Raw genomic sequence first — 25,565 nt, 5'->3', positions numbered from 1 at the left:
AAAGCTGTCCTAACATTGCTCCAAATTAAAAGCCAGATTAAAAACATAGGTCTCTGGTTTCCTTTCTTTTCCTTTCTTTGACAAGCATGGAATAGAAAACAAATGGATCGACACATAACCCTCAGTTTTATGTGTTATTCATCCCAGAATTAAATTCACAACTGACTCTAAAAGTATCTCACCACCAGGAGAAATAACTCCAGGCATCTCACAGATGTACTATGAGATGCAAAAAGGAGTTACAGTGGCAAACTGTTTGTAGCAACTGGTTTAAGTGATGAAACATCATGTTAATCTGCACATAAAATCTGGGAACATGTTAACTGGAGCACTCAAACAGAATTTGCTCATCAGAAAGAGCTCAAAGTCTGCAGTTTAACCTCATATTCATCATATGACTTCACATCCAAAACAAAGTGACACAACAGGACAGTGTGTCTCTGTCAGACCTCATTAAAGTGCATCGAGCCGTCGCCTCAGGAGGGAACCCAGTGCTCATTTATCCGCAGATTGTCCCAGGAGGCAGTGCACACCATTTGACTTTATGAACTCTATCCACCTTGCCACCATGTGAGACCAGTTACATAAAACAACTCTCCAGCGATTAAATCCCTGCTGGCTGCCACAGAACACAGTTGCAATTATACCTGAAGTTACTCAAATGATGCTCAAATACATAAACAAATAATTAGATTAATACAAAACTAATAATAAAAATTCATGACTGATCATTTATAGTCTTACAGAAAATAATTTGTTTTTTCCCCCATGTTACAAAGAAACAGTAACCTTATTCAAAACCTGTGCAATGGCTTGACATTTCTTCTGTTACCTCAAGTAAACAAATAAAATAACTATAATAAAATATTGATGATATTAATAATAATGATAATGATAAAATCCAACATTATTGTTTCATTTATACAAGCAGCTTTGTAAAGATGCTAAAACATACATTTGAATGAATTGCGGGGCTATAATTTAGAGCTGCCTATGTTGTGCTGCCACTGTGGTCAAGCGGTTTTCTGCCTCCTCCGGTTCTCTTGGTCATACCGCCACCTGTCGGCTCAAACTCTGACCTGCATGTTCAGGCTGTACCCAAGCTCCGGCACAGGTGCTCTCACTAGGCTGATCCGAGGTCTGCTTGCCCATGCTCAAAGCTGGCATCAAGTGCATAATTTTACTAGGCAAATTCTGCATTCATAATATTACAATACAAAACCAAATCTGCAAATAAGAAACCAAGCTTTTACAGGCTGTTCGGCAAATTAAAAAAAAATAATAATAAAAAAGAAAGAAAGAAAGAAAAATAAAGAAAATTACAAAGGTTTCATTTTGCATTGTCATGATTTTGGTCACCACCACCACCACCGGCCCATTTGTTTTGGTCTTTGTAAATAGTTTTGTTGTTTTGTTGTTAGGCTACTTGGTAATGTATAGGCTACTTTTATTTTACTGTTACATTTTCTAATAACATATTTTACGCTTTCTCGTTGCTTTTTTGTAAGTGACAGTGGAAATGTGCTCTATTATTATTATTATTGTTGTTGTTGTTGTTGTTGTTGTTGTTGTTGTTGTTGTTGTTGTCGTTGCTGTTGTTTCATATCATCATCCAAGCGGAACCTTTGAAATACACGGCTGTTTTACGTCGGTGTTGGAACCTAATCTTGGTAACAACATGGACCGATGAGGGGAAAGTTCCCTCTGTTGCAAACGCTGGTACACTTATATTTCTACTTGTATACATGTTTATAGTAGTATTATCTGTCTCCATGTTTGTTGTTAGATGCTGCAGTATAATGCTGACTTCAGAAAAAGTCCACACCCGTAGAAAAATAAGTTATTTTGTGCTACTCTTATTAGCTAGTATTGTCCCGATACTTACCTTTCTTGTCTTATCCGTTTCCCCCCCTCTGTGTATACTATTAAAATGAACTCATATACATAAAGAACAAAAGTTAAAAACAACTCTGGTAAGTATTTTCGACAATTCGGCATAAAAACGAGCTGTTGAGTAGTACTGCATATCAATAAAATCCTACTTTTTGTGGTTGTTGATAGTGTGCGCTTCCGCTCGCCGTGGTGTATTTTCGCAGCAAGATGCTTGCGGGAATGACAGACGGTCAAACGCAAAAACATGGCAGTATGCGGAAATGAGTCTTGCTTGGCATATTGGATGTATGCCGAATTGAAGGGTGGCTCGGTTCACTTCGTAAAACATCTTAAGTTATGGTGTGCCAGCTATGCACCGATGTCTAGCAGCACGGAAACGCAAAACTGCGATGTTTTGAACGGCGATTGGTATTACCTTCCTCTCGTATACGCGAGACAGCTTTCTAACCGCTGGCATTCTTTGTTCGGGTTTGGCTGGCTGTATATTGTAGTCATAAAGTGACTTATTTGGTAGTTTTGCGATTTCCAAATGAGCATGAGTCAACCTCCGAAGCGTGCCTTGTGTTTCAAATGGCAAATGACGAGAAATACCTCGTTTTTTTTTTTCCCGAAAACAGACCCATTACACATCACCAGAGGGGAGCCGGTAGCCCACAGGAGCTGCCACTGCGGTCACCTTCCAGCAGCCTGGTGATTATGCGGCCGGGACGGCGTCTGCTTTAACAGATCTGGGTCCAGGCTCGGGGGCACATTCCTTGGAGGTGAGTGATAATAAACACGTATGATAAAATAAAATTACACCCCTATTTCGGGCGTGGGTGTTCACTGGCATCCGTGCACAGTCTCAAAACATGCATACTTTTGAGAGCTCACCCCTGTTTTGACCCATATTGGAGGTGCAGTTGGTAGCTATTTGGATCTCAAAGCTTTATCACACACACAATCCTGAGTCATAGTTCAAAGCTTGCTCCTTTAGAAAAATAAATCTACGGGCCTGTAGGCTAGATTCTTGAAAGTGAGTATTCATCCAAGACTATCTAACCAACCTCGAGATCTCTCCTGTCCATCAAGCGTGGCTGTTTGGGTTCTCCGCCACAATGCAGAGCAGCGAAGCCCCTGCTGCTCACGTCCTGTTGGAGCGACCCTGGCTTCCTCTGTGCATCAGCGGCTGCCAGCTCCTTGCCAAGACCTGGTTTGGGGACACGGCCTACCACATCCTGCTGACAGACATGCAGTGTGTCTGGGAGGAGAGGATGGACGCGGCCGCCATCCAGAGCAGAGCTCAGGTATGCAGTGAGGGAAATTAACATCAACCGCAGGCCAGATGCTGGTAAATCTGGATTGTGGCTGCTAGGTTTTTTACTTCACCCGCCATCTTTACATGTCATTTCTCTGTTCACAAAGAGTAAACCCCAACCATTTTCAATCTACACTGTGTTTTCCTGTCATTTTCCATCACACTGATTGATTTGGTTGGTTTTGAAGGTTGATTGGTTGGTTGATTGGTTTTGTCTTGTTTGCTTGGCTGCAGTTCTCAAATCTAATCCTTCAAGGGCAATCAAGACTCCAAATGTCATCCTCAAAACAGCCTAAACCATACCTTTTACCAAATGTTGACAATTGCTCCTGTGAGAATTAATTCTCACTCTATCCATGACCTGACAGTATTCACTGTTTATTTTTCACTGCTTTACACAGCAAAGGAGCACAAGAAATGTGGCCCACCTTGTCCTACTAGTAAGACAAGGGATTAAAAAAAAACAAAACAAAATAACAACAACAGCAGTAACAATGGTATACAACTCTATTTCTTTCAAAATATACTTACAAAGTACTTTACACACATCCACAGAATAAAATAGGGAGACTAAGAAACAACAGCGGTAGAACTATAACAAATAGATAATAGGAAGATCATAGTATGGCAAGTAGTAGAGTCCAGGTCCAGTCTGTGTTCACACCATTTATTCCCTATAACATACTTTTGGATGAACCTGTTTGCTCTCAGTGTGCTTTATAAATGCTATATGTCTGTCCAGGAGCTGAACAGGCGTCTGCGAGCCCCGGTCAAGGCTTTCTTCTCCCACCTGTGCGAGGTGGCTCGGCCCTGTCTGTCTGGAGGTGACGCACAGCCGGGCGACGAGGCCAAGATCTCCCTGATGCGCCAGGAGGACGGAAACATCAGCATGAGGCTGAAGAGCGAGCTGGCAGGCCTGCCCTTCTACTGGGAGTTCCACTGCAGCCCCACGCCCGTCCAAACAGTACGAGCCACATGACACACACCTGGGGTTTAGGGATTTACGTGACAGTTTTTTTTTTTTTTTTTTTTTTTTTTCCAGATTGAGCAGGTAGAGGTGCAGCACTGTGCTCTAACAGTTTAACAGCACCTGTTGTTGGAGGGTAGTGCCTGTGACATTTGTGTTTCCTGACAGTCTCCTTACCCCTCTGAAACCTGAGCGAATTCACTTGATTTCTTGCAAAAACATGGGGAAAACATGACTTCAGTCTTACCAAAAACAAAAAAAAAAATGTGAAAAAATTACAAGAAAAAAAGAAATAAAAAGTTAAAAATCACCAAATTTCACTTTGTCCATGGCTGACCACATAAAATTTGTCCAACCTAGCAACAGTAAGTAAGGGGCGCACGTCTTAGAATTGGTCAGTTTTGGTTCTGGTTCCATGGTTTTTTGTTTGTTTCTATTGAAGATTCATGGGGAACTATAAGGTCTGCAGTGCAGCTGAGGAGGTGGACCTACCTTTGAAGTTAAAGCTACACAGCAATTTTAAGTCTTTTGTGTGTGTGTATGTGTGTTGTAGGTGTGCAGTCAGCTGGTGCGCCCCCTGCTGCTGATGAGCCGGCTGCTGCAGCGTCAGGTGGGGCAGCTGGGAGGCTTCCTGCTCAGGAAGGACGCAGAGATTCAGGACTATCGGGAGAACGGAGCCACGCTGAGCAGAGGTACACACACACACACACACACACACACACACACACACACAGAAAGAGTGAATGAAAGCATGAACTAAAAAACACTATATTTCCATTCTGGGAGGGGGGCTACAGGGGGGAACTAAAGAGTAACTAAATCCCAGTGAGCCCTGCTGGATTGGACTTTTAGGAAGTCTCACATCTTGGTGGACGATGACCATTGAGTTCAAGTATAATAGTAAATAATAAAATCCCTGTTTTAGCTGGGTTTACCATCCCTTTAAAATCAAGGACCTTCTGTTGTTCTGCACTTTTACAAGAGGTTATTTCAGGATTATGACCTCGGTTTAGGGTTTAGATTAGAGTTTAGATCAGGTTCCTGTAAAGGTTTGGGTGTAGTGATAAATGCCCGTCTCACATAGTGCAGTTACTCAAATGTGTGTGTTTTAACCCAAGAGCGCCTGCAGACGGAAGTTTTCGAGGAGCGAACCCACAGAGAGGACTTCATTGGAAAGGTGAGGGGTCAGCCGCACACACACACACACACACACACACACACACACACTCACTCTCTCTCTCTCTCTCTCTGTTTGCCCCTGGCTGTCACGCGACCCGGCCAGCCTGTTGTTTGGGCCTGTTTTGACCATTCTCACCACTTTGTCCCCGAATGTTAAATGGCTGTGGCGAGTGTGGCGGGAACCACATGATAAAACGCTCTGCCCGCTGGAATGGCTCACTCTCTTTTTCTACCACCGTCTCTGAAATAAGAGCTGAGCAGGACCAGCTTTCAAGTCACTACGCAGCACGCTCACCCGTCAGCGCTCAAACCAGTTTTTATTTTGTCTTTTCTGTGTGTGTGTGTGTGTGTGTGTGTGTGTGTGTGTGTGTGTGTGTGCATGTGTATGTGTCTGTGCGCATTTGTATGTCTCCGTTTACTGTATCCGAGTGTGGAATTTCTCAACCCTGACTGTGTCAACCCCCGTCTCGCACTGTGTGTGTGTGTGTGTGTGTGTGTGTGTGTGTGTGTGATTGACTGACTGACTGGGTATTGCAAAGCCATCTGTGGAATAGTCTGCCCTCTCAACTTTTAATTTTAATTTCAGTTTATTTAGTAAATTAGTTTTTACCATAGTGTTAGGGGTTTATTATCATCGTCATTATTATTATTATTATTATTATTATTATTATTATTATTTGCAAGATACAGCAGGATAGTTTAATACAATGTTAATTTTGTTGACTAAAACTATTTCTTTAAATATTTGTCAGTGACACTTTGCCCAGGGTTAAGATGAGACAAAAACTCAACAAAAATGAACCTTTGTTGCCAAAAACTACAACAAAATATCAGATAAGGAAGAGACGAAAGGATAGAAATAGATGAATGAAAACACAGCTCCTGGCCTCAGTTTGAAAGGGAACAATTGTATGGGCAAAACTTTTGATATTATGTACAGTATAAAAACAAAAGCTAAATACAAGAAGCCATAATGAGGAATTCAGATGAATCTGTTTGTAAAAGTCCTTTCAAAATAATTGACAGCGGAAACACATTGAAATTGAATGTTTTACTCCAATTTTGTGTAACTGATGAACTGTAATTAGTGCTTAATTGTAAAAACTAAACTCCAGACATGCAGTTGTATATCAGAGAGCAGCCAGTTAACTGGAAGGTCACAGGGTCAGTCTAGTTCTGCAGCTGCCACTGTGATCTTTCACAGCCATGTGTAATTTCAAAGTCAACTGAACTCACTACCTGTGTGCTTGTTTTGCATTTTAGCCTCAAATGTAAAAAAAAAAAAAAAAAAAAGTGAGTCCATGCGTATTCCAGAGCTGCCACTGCTGATGGAATTTCTGCACTGTCTTTTGATAAATGTGGCATGTTGTCAGGGAGTATCAGGGAATTTTAGAAATGGCTTACTTTAGAGGAATATAGCAGGATGTGTTTTCCAATTTGTTTGCCATGTTCGTTGCATTAGCCGGTGGTTTTCAGCCCAAACGGAGCGGAAACCAGACTGTTCGCCTCTTCAGAAAAACAACATGAACAAACCAGGGAAAACATTTTTAGGGCATGGAAGCTCCCCGGCTCAGTTGTGGAAAGTTGTGGAAAAGTCATGGAAGTTTACATCTGAGCCGCAGCGGGACGTCTGCTAATGGGAGACCAAACTGGCTGTTTTCCGGCTTTTTTTGGTGCCGCTGATTTCATCCCTGAACCGGACAGTCACTGGTCAGATCCCACAGAACCGGGAAATATGGCCCAGGACGAGAAAACCTTTTTTTTTTTCCCTACCGGATCAAAGTGCAGCATTTTCTCTCCCCCCCACCCCTCCACCCCCAGCTCCCATCTCCTCCTCGTGGCAAATTCCACCAGGCTGCGACAAGGCCGCCTTTGGACTAAAGTCCAAACTGAAATAAAAAGTGTCTGGGAAAAATGTCGCTGGGATACGCCAAAGGGAGAATCACACACAGGATGAAGCGACGGGGAAGAGATGAGAAATGTGTGAGACAGAGAGAAAGAAAGGGTGGAGGGGTTTGGCGTGTGTGTGTTGTATTTATCTATAAGGAGAGGGCCTCTGCAGGCCTGCGTGTGTGTGTGTGTGTGTGTGTGTGTGTGTGTGTGTGTGTGTGCATGCACGCGCACTCATCTGTTGACTTGTCTGTGTCCATACTGTCTGTGTCTGTCTCTGTTAATTCAGGCCTTCTTGCTCATTTCCTAATTTGTAATATGTCTAAAATGGATAACGCCACGTTTCTGCTAATCTCTCCCCAAAGCAAGCAGTCGTATTTTAGAACTCGGATATAATTTTTCCCTCCCTTTCTCCAGCCATTGGTTTCCGTTTATGCCACTATGATATGAAAATGAACTTTCAGAGACTTCAAACTCTCTTCACACCAGTATTCCATCACCGTAATAAAGTCATCCACATTAGTTTTCCTAAAAGCAGCAGCACTGTTCTGTTTTGGTGACTTGAAATTGGGTGGAGTGAAATGGTCCCTGCACCAGGGAAAGTAGTCCCCAGTGAAACGCTTGCTTTACGCAGCCAGTTATCAGTTCTGTGGTTTATGAATGGCGTTGACTTTGTTAGACACAGTAGCAGCATTTTCAAATTTATCCACTTGGGAGAGTGTGAAATTTTTGAAAAACTGATAAAAATGCTGTTTTATTGTGAATGACAGGGCAAAATGGAGGGGATGTTCTCAGATTTCTCCAGATTAATGTGGACTTGGCCTAGGTCACACGTCTTGGGATTAATTATTGTCACACATTTCCATTTCAGCATCAGAATTGAACAAAAATGCAACTCACGGACCTTTTTTTGCTCATCTTCCTGACTAGAAAACATCAGATCTGAGTCACGTGTGTGTGTGTGGGGGGGGGAAAGGTGAGCTTTCCGACCACTTTGAGCTGGAGTGTGAGCCGAGCTGACAGAATGTCTCATCCGCTCTGCAACCTTTATAACATCCCACCTCAGCCCAAAACCCCAAACCCCTAACCTGGGAAGCTGTGCGTCACCGGCAGCTCGGCCGTCCAGATAATGGCCCCTTCACCTCCTCAAACAGCGACCAGCCCGCCTTGACGGTAACTCTCGCTCATCGGCGGCAGACAGATTCCTTTTATCTGCGTTCAGATGACACACTTCACCATCAAAGCAGAAAAAACCTGCTGAAGAGTATTTTCGGAGGATGATTTTCCCTCGTAAAATGAAAGAGAGAAAGCGGGCCAAGGAGGGGAGGCGAGGGCGGTGGTCCTGTTTTTCTCCATTCGCCCACTGCAGTCCTGCTCGTCCACACAAGCTCATTCCTTGTGTCCTACAATAGCACCTGTTTCTCATCCTCCGCTTGTGTCGATTATTGCAACAAACACTTAATTCTGCTTCATCATTCAGTGTATATAATGTGAAAAATAATGACAAAGTCTCATGGGAAAGTTAGCCAAATCCAAAGTGATGTCTTCGTCACTCTGACCAGCAGCCAAAAAAAACCTGAAGCATTAATTTTTTGAAGATGAACAGAGAAGAGCGAGACAGTCTTCGTCATCTTAGTCATCTTCCAGTGAAGCTGGAATCAGAAAATGTTTGGTATTAGACATGCACTGATTTATCAGCCAGTGACTGGAAATGGTTGTTTTTTTTTAATTCCTTACTTCATTTTTTTCATTTTTTCCTCACAAACAAGTCCTTTTTATGAGGTCCAAAAGAGAAAAAAGATGAAGGTTGGCCCCAGTCACAAAACATGCCCTGAAAAGATGTTTCTGGATGTTGCCGTGGTCGTCCCACAACGAGATCCTTCTATTGCACTTTATTTTGTAATAGTTTGTTGAAGAATAAAATATATATTTCAGAGTTGTTAAGAGTTTGCATTTTAGTTTCAACTGGAGAAGAAGATCTTTTGTGTGGTGGCAGAAATTTAAACAACAAAAAAGCTTGAGAGGCTAGATCACCTATCATGAATAGATCATTAGTGAGACTAAAGGTCAGAGGTCACAAGTAAAAGAGACTGAATGTGTCTCCTGTTGGAGACAAATAACACAGAACTTCAGTTTTGGTGTTTTTTTGTCCTGGCTATTTATGTTTTTATATCTCCAGAATCTTCCTCCCATCACCCCCTGTCTCATTTCCATATATGTGTGTGTGTGTGTGTGTGTGTGTGTGTGTTTGTGTGTGGATGTATGCCTCTGTATTTGTGGCTCGCACTTCCCACACCAAGGGGATGAAAGAAGCTGCATTAAAAAAAAAAAAAAATGGAGGGAAGAGGGACAGCGAGAGAGAGATGATGACAGGAGAAGCGCTTTTATTTTCTACTCTGGCTTTCCATGGGAGCCCCCCCCCCCCTCCACACACACACACGCACATGCACATGCACACACCTCCCCATCCCCTTTGGCCACCACACAAACACCCCACCCAGCTCAGGTCAACATTTACATGAGCGGAATTAGCCTGCTCTTCCCACTGATATACACACACACTCACTCACTCACTCACTCACTCGCACACATACCACACACACACACACACACACACCCTTGAATATAACTTGGGAATAGGCTAAAGCTGGTCATGGAGCTGTAGTATGAAAAAAATGGTAGGAGCCTTTCAAGATCACATCAACTTCCCTCGAGTCCTAAATTTGGAGTGTGTGTGTGTGTGTGTGTGTGTGTGTGTGTGTGTGTGTGTGTGTGTGTGTGAGAGTGAGAGTCTGTGACCTGGCAAGGGGAGTGTCTGCCTGTCCACACAGCACAAGCAGTGACGCATGCTTTTGGTTTTGAGAGCAGAGCGTGTGTGTGTCACTGAGGGTGCTTTTTATCTTTGTGTTTATATGTATGAGAGAAAGAGAGACGTACATGTGTGTGTGTGTGTTTGTCTGTGTGTTTGTCTGTGTGTGTGTGTGTGTGCGCGCTGTGCTGTGGTGACGCATGCCTTGGGGTTTCGGTGCTGAGTGCAGACTAACGCTGTGACGGTCTGCAGCAGCTCTGCAGTTGTCAACCTTAAATTGAATTGTCACCGCTGGGAACGTCGCCCGCATCCTGTTTCGCGTGACAGCGGCTTGACGTCTCCACGGCAACAACTCAGCGTAATGGCATACGACAATTAGTGGGCGCTTTTGACCAAAACACCTTGCTTAAATTGCCTAGGATCCACATACACCACAGAAATCTCCACCTTAACAAGACATTCAGTCTCTTTTTCTTGTTTTTCTTCAAACAAGGTCAAAAGTCTTGTTTCCAATGCAGTTTTTCAGGAATTTTATGCACAAAAAGGATCAAACAAGGCAGAATAAAGCAGATCAGCCCACTGGGATCAAGAAATGACACTTGATTCAAGAAAATTCTGGAAACAAGTTGATCAGCATTGGAAACAAGTGGGATTATGTCATCCCACTGGCAGATTTGTTTTAACCTTCATTGAAGAAAAATAAGATTTAAACACTGAATATGAGACTAAATGTCTTGTTAACATGAAGATTTTTGCAGTATAATGTTGCCACAACATTTCAACTCTTACTCCACACTCCTTGCTTCTCCTACTTGAATTGAAAGTTTTGTAAAGTGCTGTATGAGTTTTGTGATTTCGTCTTGGGCTCCTGAAACCTGTTAAACACCCGCTGTGCTGTTTCCAAAAATGGGCATCAATAATTTTCTTCCTCTCTTGGAGCTTGTTGTTATGAGATGTGCAGTTTTCCTCCAGCAACAGCAGTGTAATGCTTGTTTGCTCAAATCGTCGCTATGACTTTTAATACTTTAAATTTCCACTTGAAACAGCGCTGCTCTGGCACGGCTGCCTCTGTAACAGCCTGCTGGTCAAATCCTAATATCTGCTGGGTTCAAACATAGGCTCTAAGTTAGGAGCAGGGCAGGAAACTTAATTTTTTCATCCACTGACCACAGTGGCTCATGGAGTCCAAAATACACACTTTGACTATTTTACCAGTCAAACGTGACTTTAAGAATGGAAAACAAACTTCAGATCAGTGTTGAGAGAGTTGCTCTCAACATGTAAGATGTTATTTATTACTCCTCCTTAAAAGTAGTGTGATTACATCATTACTTTCTGTACATAGCAACTTACTTTATTTTCACTTTTAGTCCCACAACTGGTTTTAAAATTGAGAAGTGCCATTGAAAATTAATAGAGACACAAAATAGTGTCTATTAACAAACTTTATCGTTAAGAGACAAAATCTGTTATCTCTCATAAATCACTGTAAAGTCTGTATAACATTACATATAGAATGACAAAAAAGCAGTAAAAAAAACAGAAACTACCACAAAATAGTAAAAACCTTGAAAATTAACAAAAAATAAAATAATATTCTGTAATTAAACATGAAAGTGTGTTGCAGAAGGCATTCAGTTGTCTTTCACAGGCGTTTAAACACAGCTCTTAAGCATTTAATATTTGACACAAACCAAAACATCCTGATATAAGGTTCCCTATGGGGTAAAATCAGACTGGTAAGCAGTGGAGGCCGTGGTAAAATTCCCACTTTTTTTCTCCTGGCTTTGGAGCGGTTTGGCTGATCAACGTAAGAGGCCAACATTCAGCAGCACCTGAACGTCTAGAGTGGCAGCTGAAGGTAAAATTGACAAGCTGCTTATTGTCTAATAGCTAGATTGAGCGATACATTGAAAGCACATTGAAAGCGTTGCCGCTGATGCTTTCATAATTGCAGTGTGATCGTGGTCTTACCCCTAGTGCAGTCTGTTCCACTAATTTGCGCTGAACTCAAGAAAACTGTATGACAGGCTGATCATCCACCCTCGCTCCAGCACTCCAATGTAAGCCATGAATAACTCTGAAGGCATACTCATATTCCAGACTCTCACCACTGGATAGCTCAAACATATTTTCATGACTGACACAATTACATCACATCACAAATTACCAAAAAAGGAGTAAGAATTGCACATACAACATAAACAGTCTCAGAAACAAAATTAATGAAGTTACGTCTCTATTATCTGAACACAAATTGCATATACTTGCCATCTCAGAAACTCACCTGAACTCAACCTTTGAGGATACTGAACTGAATATTAAAGACTACAATATTTTCAGAAATGATAGAAATAGATATGGTGGGGGAGTGGCTTTTTATATTATGAATCACCTGCCAGTAAGAACTGATATGATGCAATCTAATATTGAAATACTTTGGTTGCAAGTTCATCTACCTCACCAGAAGCCTATACTCTTAGGCTGCTGTTACAGACCACCTGGGGCTAATAATGAATATCTAGACACAGCTGTGAAATGTTGGATGACAAATTACCTGAATGATTATTTCATTAGTAAACTAGATAAACTAAAAGAAAATATGCCTAATCTAAGTGATGATATATCTCACCTATTGATAAGAAATGAAATTATGAAAAGAAAATATGTTAGATTCAAATTGGAAAAAGTAAACATAAAGAAGGTAAAGGATCTCCTGAAAATCTGCAAGGACAAACCACTGGGTGTTGATGGCCTTGACAGCAGGCTCCTCAAATTGGCTGCTGATGATATTGCTCCTACATTAGCTCATATCATCAATCTAAGCTTTACATGTTGTACATGTCCACAGGCGTGGAAACAGGCTAAAATAATCACACTACCAAAGAACAAAAAATTGCCTTTTTTGAGTTCAAATAGTCGCCCTGTAAGTATACTACCTGTGTTAGGTAAATTGACAGAAACTATTGTATATGAACAAATGAGCAATTATTTATCCACTAATGGCTTAATCTGTGATTTTCAACATGCATACAGAAAGAGCCACTCCACTGCCACCGCGCTGACACATATGTCTGATAATTGGCTCAGAGGGATTAAAAAGAAAAATATGATTGGTGCTGTATTCCTAGACTTCTCTGCTGCCTTTGATATCATTGATCATGATCTATTACTGAAGAAACTTTCCTGTTACGGCTTTGAGCAATCAGCGCTTACCTGGTTTTATAGCTATCTAACCAACAGAACACAGACTGTGTTTTTTAATGGCAGCTTTTCTCAGACTACTACATGTGGAGTGCCCCAAGGCAGTTGTCTAGGTCCTTTATTGTTCACTATCTTTACAAATGATGACCGTACGTCTTAGACAAAGCTAATATTGCAATGTACGCTGATGATTCCACTATATACACATCAGCAACAACTTGTAAGGAATTGGAAAGTATCTTAAATAAAGAACTACAAGCTGTAGCTGAATGGATGAAGACAAATAAGTTAGTACTCAACATATCAAAAACTAACTGCATGATTCTTGGGTCAAATCATGTTATTGATAACAATCCTGCGTTAAATATTAAAATTAATGACATCATTATAAATCAAGTACATGAGACCAAACTTCTGGGCGTGACAGTAGACAATAAATTATCATGGAAGAAACACATCAGCAATATGACTGCAAAGATGGGAAGAGGTATATCTTTTATGAGAAGACATGCTAACTTTCTAGCTCCCAACATTATGAACAGAGCTATTCAAGCACTAATATTAATATATCTAGACTATTGCCCAGCAGTTTGGTTGAGTGCCACTGGATATATATTAGACAAACTACAACGAATACAAAATAGAGCTGTCCGCACAGTTCTCCAGTGCGACTACAGGACAAGCATCAGTTCTATGCACAAGCAATTAAACTGGTTAATGGTTAAAGGCAGACTCCTATACTCACTGATCACTTTCATCAGAAACATTTCTGTTTCAAAATTACCTGCCTAGGGCGACAGCTAATGGGGATCCAAATAAATAAATAAATAAATCTATCTGCCTCTAATTAGTATTAATTAGAGGCAGACAGATACATGTTGATGGTGCTCTTCAGGAGGAAATAGTCTGCAGTGAAACTCTTCCCCTCTTTTGGGTTATGTTGGGTATCTGTCTGATTGTTTTTTGAAAGAACAGTTGCTGTTTTTCACAAGTAAATGTTTGATGGTTTGAGGTCCATAAGTGAGTGCCCATTGAGCGCCCACTGTATTGTGGTGACCAGAAATGTCTCCAAACCACACAGCGACTATCTGGATGGATAGTTTGATGGTCTGTTGACCAAAAAACACCAGTTCAAACCCCTTCATGTTGATAAGCAACAAATCTGCTGAAGTATCCTTGATGAAAATGCTGATTCTTGACCAGGGAAGCTGTCCCGTATTGAACCCTGATCTCTTTATTTACTTGTTAGTGGAAGGAGACGAGCACAAATAGAATTTATGAACAGGTGTCGATTAAGTATCAGACAGTTTCAGCCTAGAAACTAAGAGAGCTGGAGAGATAGAGACAAAGAGCAGGTAGGAGGAACAGGGAAAAAGGCGCAGATTGGAGAGAAGTAGCTGTAAAAGGTGGTGGGATGAAGGCATCCACAAGCTCTTCTTCTTTATTTTCTCTCCCTCTGTTCCCCTTCTCTTCTCTCTTCTCCCTCCTTGTCCTTCCCTCTCTTCTTCTCAGTAAATCATTGACAGCCGCTCTCATAAACAGGAGCGAGAGCCTCTTTATCTCACATACCTGAGGAATTCAGGGCCTGGGTGGTAAGTGGGTGGGGCCGGGACACAGTCGACCCAAACGGTAAACAACACTGGCCCAGTCAGCGTGGCCCGCCGGCAGTGAGGCCCCTTCACCACCACGGCTTTGTCTACCAGCTGCTGTGGGTGCACACGCTGGCATTGAAGCTGTGCTTGACCAGATTTGTACACAAAATTCACCCTTTTATCAGCCTTAAGAACAAAATGGGTGTCTCCTACCTAATCAAATGTACATTCACCATATTTGCATTAATATATAAGAGAAGAGAGAATTTGAAACTCAAACATGATACAATATTTTTTATAAAACCTATTTTTTTCTAATAGCCCATGCCTTATCTTGGTATCTGAAAATGCAAAATTATTTCTCTGATAACCACTTCAGTATTTCAAAACCGTCTATAAACAAATAAAACCTATTTGCATTAATATTATGAGACAAAACCACTCTGTCCTGATGCACATACAGTATTACGCTGTATTTTATGTGGATTGTGTCATGTCGTCTGTTTTAATAGTTGCTGACAAGAATTTTCGATATCTTCAGCTATTGAATATTGTGGACCAGCTATTTCATATTGGCCAGCCACTGAATATACACCCAGTGTCCACTTCATCAGCTTCACCTGTACAGTCTAATGCAGTTCAATGCAACAGCTCTGCCATAAATCCTACCTTTTAACAAAGTTTATAATGTTCAGTTTGTGTTGACATTGTGGAGAATGTGTACATTTAATTCTATGTTTATTACTGAGGTTGTAGTTTGCAGAGGTCTTGTACTGGACTACATTACATTGAGAGGTGTTTCCAATTTTTTGTCCTCCGTATTCATATACACGAGTGGGACAGAATAGTGGAAACACCTCAATAAAATGCAGTCCAGTCCAACAGCAGCACTAACTATGAGCTCAATGCCAAACATAGAATTGAATGAACACCTCTATTACTGTGACAAAAATACAACCTGAGCGTTATAGGCATCATAAAAGTAAACTTTATGGCAGAACAGTTGGATTGGATGGCATTAGATTGTACAGGGCTACCTAATAAAGTGGCCACTGAGTGTATACATATTTTACTTCAAACAAATAAATTGAAGTGTTAAAAAAAGTATGAAAATTGTGGCACAAAATAGCTTTTAGTTCATTAACCTACCATCAAAGGTAGTAAAGGCTCTTTCAGATTTCATTGTTGACAATCCACATCAATGGACATGAACGATTTACAGTGGCAGAATACACTGATGACTCATGTTTTACGTCACTGTCAGTATTGATTTGTTCAGTCAGTCCCATTCGAGAACACAAAACGTGAGCAGAGAGAAATGAGTAAATCAAAATGTAAACAAAGCTAGGCACGGGGGCGACAGTGTTTCAGCATGGGGCACCACACTTGGGTTACACAGTGAGTCTTTAAGATGTTTTTGAGAAACCGAGCCTAGGTCTGTGCTGATGTGTGTTATGCACACAGCCAGGAAGGTCTAGCGTAGCCGTTAGCTGTCTGTAACGCTAGTCGACTTTTAAGCCAGCGAACAATAACTGTTTGAGCAGTGAAACTGAGAACAGTGACCTGTCACACCAGAAATATTACTGGTACAGAAGTCGGCTGTATATCATTGAATAGCAGTTAAGGGTATAAATTTTTGTTCGAGATGAAACATAAACCCCAGTGACGACCCCCCTGACCTACACGAAATGCTGTTGAAGCTGTTTTCCTTTGCACCGCAGTGCTCTTTTAATGTTTGATCTGCGCTGATATTCCCATTTATCTCTCTTTTTTAGTGTTTTTTGTTGCTCTTTTAGAAATTTGTTATTCATTTTATGCGTCTTTGAGTGTCTGAAAAAGCACCCGAGAAATAAAATGTTAGTGTGTGGCATTTTATTTCTCTTTATATTTCTCTGGCAGCAGGAGTTTGTGTCATGGGTGTGTGCTATCCACCTGTCCTGTGTGGACAAGGCCTCTGTCCTGTCCTGGGCTCAGGGGCCTTCAACGCCTCAGTAATCATCCCTAACTGATAGCCATGTAATGCTCTAATAACCGTCTTGGAGGCCCCTCTGTGGGGAGCAGGGACAGAGGAAAACATGGGAAACGCATAGATCTTCCTCATCCCTCCCTCTGCCCGGTCCTCTCTCCCTCCTCCTTGTCCTCCTCTGTCAGTTGCACACAGTTTCCACAGGGTTGTCCCCAGGCCGGGGCCTGTAATTAGTTGCTCTGTGGCCTGGCTGCTCCGCCGCACGCTCCCCCTCTCAAACCTTCAGCTGCCGGCCGCTGGGCAGCTCCGCTGGGCCGAGCCCTGGCCTGGACGGGGCAAGTGTGGCATCCCGCAAAGACAGCATGAGACTGTAAGGCAAAGCAGCAACACGAAACACAGCAGCAGCAGGAGTCTGTAAGCACCAAGCAGCAAGTCCCTCTCACGCCTCCCTCTCTTTTTATTTGTCCCTCTGCTCCAGTTCTTCACACTTGCCTGGCGGGACGGCTTCTTGAATAACTGTTCCCAGAGTAGAAATATAGCTGAAAATGTAATGTTGTGCTTTTAAATCAACAATCTACAGGAGTCTTCCCTCAGCTGCCAGAGGATGGGTTTGTGTCAGTCACAAATTCCAACAAGAGAGTTGTGTCGCTTGCCGACCAAACCACATTCTGTTATGCACCTGCCAAGCTTCCGATTTTCACCCAAACTCGATGACATCACTAACTTTTTATTGCACAAGCATGTTCAGCAACCAAAGAAAGTAGCTGGTTCAAGCATTTTCGTGCACATCAGCCTCTAGTAGGCTTTTTTAATGGATTACCAAGAGTTTATACCACCTGTTTTTGTACTAAACAGAATTTCAGTGCAAAGTAGCTCTGCTTTTAAATGTGGTTACATGAGGCATTTTTATTCAGATTGAGCTGTTATTCTGATTATTTATGGATTATTAGACTTCATGTAAACCTTGTTAGTGGCCCAGTGAGGCTCAGAGTAATGCCATCTTCTTTCTCATCACCCTGAAGGGAAATGTGATGGTGAGCGGAGATGGAGGAGGTAAAAGGGAGAGGAGGTGAAATGAGACGCTGGATGGCATCAGGCCAGAGAGGAAGAGCAGAGAGGATTTGGGTGAGGTGGACGAAGAAGTGGAGACAGATTTATGGTTTCAATGTAAAGCGAAGCCCTCGCTCGGGTCGATACGTTAAGGCCTCACCTGCCTCTGTTTGTTTTGCCTTATGCCAGCCGCCTGCCAGGTGTGTGGAGAGAGAAACAGTTAAGTGTGTGTGTTGCTCATGTGATCAGAAAGTCCTGCCTTTATGAGCTGCCATGAATTCACTTATTATTAGTTATTATTCAGTGGTTATTGGAGTATATACTAGGACACGTTTACCTTTTTAGAGTGTAATATGAAGGATATGAATGATATGAAGGACATGACCCCCTTTTAAATTGAAAAACGCAACATTTCACAAAAAATTAGTCGTGTTTCAGTTGTTTTCAACATATCACTTAAAACAGGGCTTTTCAAACTTTTTCAAGTTTAAGACCCCCAATTTGACTCTTATTAAACTGCTGACCCCCATTTGAAGTGATTTTGCCCAATAGCGACCCCAATATGATATAAGATGTTTTGCTTTGTGTGACTTGTTTAGATCTCATACTTGAACACTGAAAAATAGATTTCAAAGTGGATTGAAGAATGTTGAAATAATCACTCATGTTTTTATGCATCATGACAGTTTCTAGAGAATTTAATTATAGTGAAATTAAGTTTCTTTTTTTTTTTTTCAATGGTATTAGGAGCATTTTTGTACAATACCAAACCAAATGGCGCACGTAGTATATTTTGCCATGTCCAATGCAATGCAGTGGGCTTTACAGTTAAACAAAAAGAACATCAGAGAGAAAAAAAGACAACAAAACACAATAATGACCGCCATGTAACACCAAATGTATTTTAAAAACTCCCCCAGTTTGTCCCAAGGACACGACCCCGGCGCTCAGGGTTCAGCCGAGTCTTGTGTTCGGGACAGGAAGCTGCGGTCAAGAAGAAAAACGAGGGCAAGGAAGATGAGGGAAAGTAAACATGAGACACTGTGGCACCAATCGCTCCTCTTTCCCCACGCCATGCCGCCCCAGACCCCTTGAAAAATGGCCCCTCCAGAATGAAAAAAAAAAAAAAAAAACAACAACAACAACCCGACTAAAAGCAGAGCTGTTTACCAGCTAATAATAGGGCAGCATCAACAAGCGGTGCCAACTCTTCTGCCCGCCATCCCCCCTGCCTTCCTTTCTTGGTCAGGCTGCGGGCAGAGCGTGATGCCAGGGGTTGATGCCCTGCAGGACCGGGGGAGGTGGGAGGGTGGAGGGCTGTTTCGGGGGCGTGGCCACCAGGTGAGCGCTCCTCCTCTGGACTTTGCTCTGTTATGAGAACAGGGAGGCGTGATGTGATCAAGCGAGGCCAAAGGAACTTTCCAGAGCGCTACAAAGCATGAAAAATGAGCGAGAGGTTATTGACCCACAGGAGTCACTTTGTACCTTTTGTTATTTTTTTTTTTTCACTCTTCCTCAATTAGCATTCCTTTCTCATTGCCTTAACCTCTGTGTCACATCCTGGGTGTCATATTTGCACCCTCTATGAGTTGCAGAGGAGGTGTTTGGGCTTAAAAGCGTCCAATATGACATTTTAGTGATTCAGGGAAGCCGATCCAACAAATCGAGCTGGACATTTCAGATCATATAATGTGAAGTGAGGTGGTTGCCAGCCAGAGAGGGGCACTGCAGGGGGAAAAGTGAATAGGAGAGAGAAGAACGTCGGCTTTCTGCTGGCTTTCTCTCCCTGGAGCACATTGGTTTCTCTGTGCCCAAAGGAGAACTAAGGCTCACCAGAGCATACATTTATTTTTACGATATTTAAACAAACAAATAACAAAAATAAATCAATGCGAAACCTCGAAACCTGACCAAAGTGTGTTTAGGAGCCCCTCTCCCTGACAGCGAGCGAGAGACCACCAATTTCTCCTGGTCAATATTTGAGGAGCTAATTTGGAGAGTTTGTCCTCTCCATTTGGGAAAAAAAGAAGGATTTAGTGAATAGCGAGTGTTTTTCTATGTGTCGGCCGTGCGCTCGCATAATGTCGCATGAGTTTACACGCACCCTTATCTGTCAGGCTTGTGGTCGAGGGTCCTCGCACACGTCTGGAGGCGCGTGCGCGGGCGCCCGCTTCCTGCCCCCTGTCGCGTTGTTCCTGCTCGCCAGTCTACCTGTGGTCAGCTGTGCCAATAATGCAGCTTTGATTAGAGGCTTATCGCGGCGCGGTCACGCCCTTCAGCACACCTCGGCCATGTGACTGCCATACCAGGGTCGTAAAACAAACATACCCCGAGGCAAGAGGGAACTTGAAACCACAACTTCAATGTGTGTGCTTGATCATTCCATTTTAATTTTTTATTACTTTATTGGGCCGGCTGCCTCACATAAGAGAACTCTCTGTAACTCTGCATGCAAAGGCTGAATCAGTCAGTTGAATTTCCTTAATGCAACGTTGCATTCGTCTGGAAAAGTATGGAAGATTAGTGCGCCGCTGATGTTTGACGTTTACTGTACGGTCTGTAAAATTGCCTGGCAACTATCAGCAGAGATTATACCAATCTTGATTAAAATCTCATACAAATAAAGACGAGAAAGAGAAGAAAAGGCCTGGTAAAAGCACAGAATACCCACAGTGAGATGGTAAAGAGTATCACAAGTGATTTTCATAGCACAGATGTTTGAATTTCACATTAACAACGTAGAATGTTATGCATTAAAACCATCAAAGAACCTCAAATTCATATTTCGGTAATGATATCCAGCCTGTAAAGATAAATAATTGTAGTATTATTTTGAACACATTGCCATAGTTTCTTTTAATTCTGTGTTATCAATCATTTTGCATGTTTCCCATTTTGGACGACTCATTTTTTAACCCAAATATTTCTTGATGTTTCCCTTCAGCTTTCTAACTCCATACCTGTGTCTTCTCTCTCAGGCTCTACCTCAGCTGTGCTCTGGGCAGCAGGAGGGGTTGGGGTTCGACGCCGACCTGCAGGAGCTGTACACCACCATCGTCACCCACAGTAACACACGTAAACGCAAACTGTCAGAGAAAAACCCCTCAGAGGAAGATCTGCCTGCCACCGAGGGAACCCAACCTCACCCCGTCTCCAGGTCTGCTCCTGGACCGCTCAAACTCTAAAGGCTTCATAATTACAAAACTACAAGCAAAAGTGTTGGGTTCAGCAATTACTCATAACAGTTTTTCTACCAAAGTACTGAAAGAAAAAAAAAAAGAAATGTCAACTCTGTATTTGATATAACAATGAAAATGTGCTTCACAAGATCAGAAACCTTTGCCAATCTGGGAGTGAAAAATCAAGAAGCAGGAAGGACAGAAGAGCTTAGTATGGGAGACAGTTTGTGATGTGCAGTGAGATGATAGTGCTGCTGCTGGCTGTGTCATCTGTAATTAATGCGGAGCAATCTGCGTTATATGACAGCCATAAAACAGGGACTTCAAACGTGACACAGCATTTATGTGGGCATGAAGAATCCAGCCAGCCACAGCAAAACAAGATGCCGAATTATGTTTGTGAAGGCAGCAGCAGCATTTGTTTTGAAAAATAAAAGTTTGCCGCTTGGAAAAGTAGCTTTTTCATTATCAAGCAGCATAATTTATAGATTTATCATTAGAATTATCTGACAGTTTTGTATCGGCCATGCAGTGGCAGGTTGGTGAAGTGCAAAAGCAGGCAGTTTGAGTCATAATGGAGCTGAACTGCACTAAAAAGGAAGGATCAGCTTTGTTGGTATAGATAACATGCATGTTTTTTTTTTTGTTTTTTTTTTAACATAAGCATCATCACAAAACACTGATCACCATTGCACGCACACCTTAACCCCCTTTGTCAGTGTTTGAGCATCATGTCCTGTTACTTCAGATGAGGCGGTGGTGAGCAGTGAATCAGTGGAAGGCGACAGAGAGCAGAGCCAGAAGGACCAGGGGGACACAGCTGGAGCCAAGATGGCCGACGGTCCCACAGAAATACAGGTACAACAGCAAGTTCAGATTAACAGCATTAACATTTTTTCAAATCTCATAGATTCACATCCTCATCTACGGTGGGTCTAAATGCTTCTGACAGTTTCCAAAACAGCCTGAAACCTTTTGATTGTGTAATCAGCATTGTTGCAACGTCTACTCATCCACATTAATGACCCTTTGACCCATTTTATTTATTCCCACAATGTCCCTTTCTTGCATAATTTCTTTCGGTTGCGTCACTCAGTTCTTAAAAGGAAGCAAGAAATTAAATTTCAGTAAGTCTGTGCAAACAAGCTCACCAGCTGTAAAACTGATTACAGGCTGAGTTTGAGGGCAGCAACAAGAAAATGTGTTGTCCTCCAGGAGTGATGCAGGCAGGCCTTGGGCCAATCAGGAACAAGGAAAGAAGACGTAAACTAATTAGTGCAGCTTTGATTCACTAAAGTTTAGTTATAATCCAGTCAGTGGAAATACAACTCATAATGGATGGCTGAATGGACAGTAGGGTTGTCACGATACCAGAAATTCAGTAGTTGATACCAATACTAGTGAATTTCCATGATTCTTGATACCATGGTAAAAAAAAAAAAATCCCATTTTCTTCAACATACACTCCTTTATTAATATCTGTCAAACATTATTTTATAAGTATTTAAGCCTTCAAGTATTTAAAACAATTAAGTCAACTGTGCTTACATAGTAGCTTTTTAGATTGCACAGAATTTCAGTTGCAGTATCCAGCAGATACATGAAAAAATATGGAAATAATAAGTAGGCTTCTATATAAATAGAAAAAGAAACAACTATTTAACGGGAAGCTTCAGTGGCACCATTTGCATATTTTGTTTTATGAATTTATTATTATCCCATGAGCATCCGCCTTAAACGCAAAATCCTTCCTTCCACGAATCTCGCTGTGTTTCTTTTGGACGAGCCGAGGCGGAGCTGCTGCTCCATTTGTCTCCGTTTGTCTCCTCTTTGGCACACACTTGAACAAGCCTACATCGAATGTATACTGCCCCCATCAGTTCTGGAGGAATATGTTACAGCCAGCTGAAGGCTAAATGGACAGACATAGACAGATCCATACGTCCTCATTTATCTTAATTCTCACGGACAGTTAAGACAAGAGGCAGCAATACCAGCATCATAGGGACAGAGATTTTCTGAAAATGGAAGAAACGATGAGTGTAAATCAGTTAGCATGGACACATTTTACCACAGTGACCACACAACTTATTTACCTTCTAATGTACCATATTTTCTAAAAATATATAAATCAGTTGAGCAATTAGTGCCATAAATGTGACTTCTTGGAGGACACTGAGTACTAAAGTCCCCACACTGAACCAAACTGTGAGCGAAACACAATGGAAAAGTGCATCATGTATTAAATATATATAATGTGATGTATTCACCGAGTGTAAAACAAGCTTCTCTCTCTCTCTCTCTCTGCCCTCCACAGTCTGGACCCATCCCTGCTGATCCTGCAGAACGACCAGCGTCCAAGCCAAAGAAGAAGAAAGTTGGACTGTTCAGATGAGCTCCAGCAGTAGGAAGCAATAGAGGAAAAATGAGACATTAATTACCTTTAAGTGCTTCATGTTTAAAGAAGAAAAAAAAGAAGGTGGAGGGGGACTTTCTCTTGGTATTGCAAACCATGCTCTCTTTTTAGGATTTTGCTTTCAAGGACACTAGCTGTTTTTAATTAGGATTTTGATTAATTCATAGAGAAGGTTTTTTATCTGAAAAATGAAATGAAATAAATTATTGCTATTTTAACAATTTTGTGGAGTGAGGATTCAAACACCAAACCCTCTGCCTTAGACTTAGACTACCTTAGGCTTAGACTTTGTGCAATTGATATTATTTTTTTTACCTCTGAACTGAAAATTCCTAAAACACTCATTTCATGCAGAAACGTATGTATTTGGATCTTATTATGTAAAAATACATTGGGAATTACATGAGTAAGCTACTTGTATTTTTTTAATTTTGTATTTGACAAGCCTGAAAAAAACAGAAACTACACCTTATTAGAATATTATTCCAGTAGTTCTAATAATGAGATAGATTGCAAGTAATTGGACAAATTTTAAAAATTAAAATGGATTGTCTGGGTTATTAAAAAGTTTAATTGCACATTCGTTGGCCACAATATGTACAGTATAATTATGACTTGATGAAACATGAATAATGTCAGCCAAGATGCAGCCATCTGGATGCAACACCCAATAAGCAGTCAGTTGAAGAAGAATAAATGTAAATCTGATTAGTTTCATTGCATTATTCATAAAAGCTAACTGCAGGTTTTTGCAGAAAGCGGGTCTAACATTTTGAAAGCTGTGATACATCAATTGTTAAATACGAAATTATCCACAAACTGACTGTGGATCAAATTATTTTTGTTACATGAAGACACTAGATAATTTAATTTGGTTTCCTTATCCCAATATTGTTCACGTTTCAAATCCCTGAAGAAATGGGTGTTTACTGTTTGCATGCAAAGATTTGGATCTTTTACATTTTCTTTGCATTTTGAAAGTACAAAATGTGACTCAGCTTATTTAGCATTCCTTGAAATATGTATTTTGTAATGTTTCCATGCATCTTCCACAGGAGATTTCATTCATGACAGGATATATTTGATGCATCCCCCCCAGGCACAGACAGATTATAATAAGCATTGATTACACTTGCCAGAGCTGACAGGTCGATAGTGCAGCAGCCTCCTTTTTCAGAGGAGAGTGAGATGTTGACTCAAGGTGTTGCAGCATCTCCGGAATGCTATTGAAGTTTTAGTTGAAAAGTCACTGTTTGCCCGTATGGCTCCCGACGATTTGAAGTGTGTTTCTGGTTTTGTGAAAGCGCGTGGCCGTTTATAGAGTGGCCAGCGTTTCTGAATAGACGCCTCATGCTGAAAATGTACTTTGTGCGTCGTGTTGGGCTTGGGTTCCCATCTTTCTCATGCCAAAGATCCCCAAACAGATACGTTTCAAACCTCAGACTCCCATTTGCTAAAGTTTTTTTTGAAAGGCCCCCCCTCATCTCACAAGGCTCCTGTTGATCTTTTTGTTTTGTTTTAGTCATTTTTAAATATCTTCTCACTGCAGTAATATCTTGTGAATTGAATAGCCCTCTATGGACCCCCTGGGGACCTTCTCAAGCATCCCTAGTGGTCCTCGGACCCCAGTTTAGGAGCCCACCATTAAAGAGTATGACAGCTTTTGGCGATGAACTTCACATTTCTGGGACTATTTAACTGGCCAATCGCAGATCTGGTGACGTCAGGTCCAGATATTCCCAGCAGCAGTTTTTCCAGTTTAGAGATAATTGAGGACCACTAGGGATGCTTGAGAAGGTCCCCAGGGGGTCCTTAGAGAGCTATTCAATTCACAAGATATTACTGCAGTGAGTGCTTTCAATCACATTCTGTCACTTTGTTTGTCTTACACTCATTCTTTAAGTGTTCACTGGGATTCGAGGAAATGTGGAAAATCACTGTCTGAAGTAAGTGTAGTAAGTGTAGTAAGTAGATGAGTCAGGTTGAGGAAAAGTCAACCTGACTCATCTACTTACTACAGGAAACTTTATGAGGAAAAGTCATATAGTCATATCTTTCAACAAAAACCTCTTGTCTGTGTTTTAGACGTATGTGAGGGGTCTTGGGGGGGCTTGGCGCGAAAG

General features: G+C 41.6%; 1 protein-coding gene across 1 annotated transcript; it reads left to right on the top strand.

Annotated features, from left to right (window-relative positions):
* The first annotated feature begins 1,605 nt into the window (after positions 1-1,605).
* Positions 1,606-23,898, top strand: nhej1 (nonhomologous end-joining factor 1). Its single transcript, XM_030075289.1, has 10 exons — positions 1,606-1,719; positions 2,511-2,654; positions 2,965-3,179; positions 3,933-4,154; positions 4,711-4,849; positions 5,276-5,334; positions 20,826-21,004; positions 21,176-21,249; positions 21,775-21,884; positions 23,344-23,898. The coding sequence occupies exons 3-10, from the start codon at positions 2,991-2,993 to the stop codon at positions 23,419-23,421; spliced, it is 1,050 nt and encodes a 349-aa protein (XP_029931149.1). The 5' UTR covers positions 1,606-1,719; positions 2,511-2,654; positions 2,965-2,990; the 3' UTR covers positions 23,422-23,898.
* Positions 23,899-25,565: the final 1,667 nt, after the last annotated feature.

Source organism: Myripristis murdjan, chromosome 2 (genome assembly GCF_902150065.1).
Source record: "Myripristis murdjan chromosome 2, fMyrMur1.1, whole genome shotgun sequence".
NCBI lineage: Eukaryota > Metazoa > Chordata > Actinopteri > Holocentriformes > Holocentridae > Myripristis > Myripristis murdjan.
This window is presented reverse-complemented; position numbering and strand designations above follow the sequence as displayed.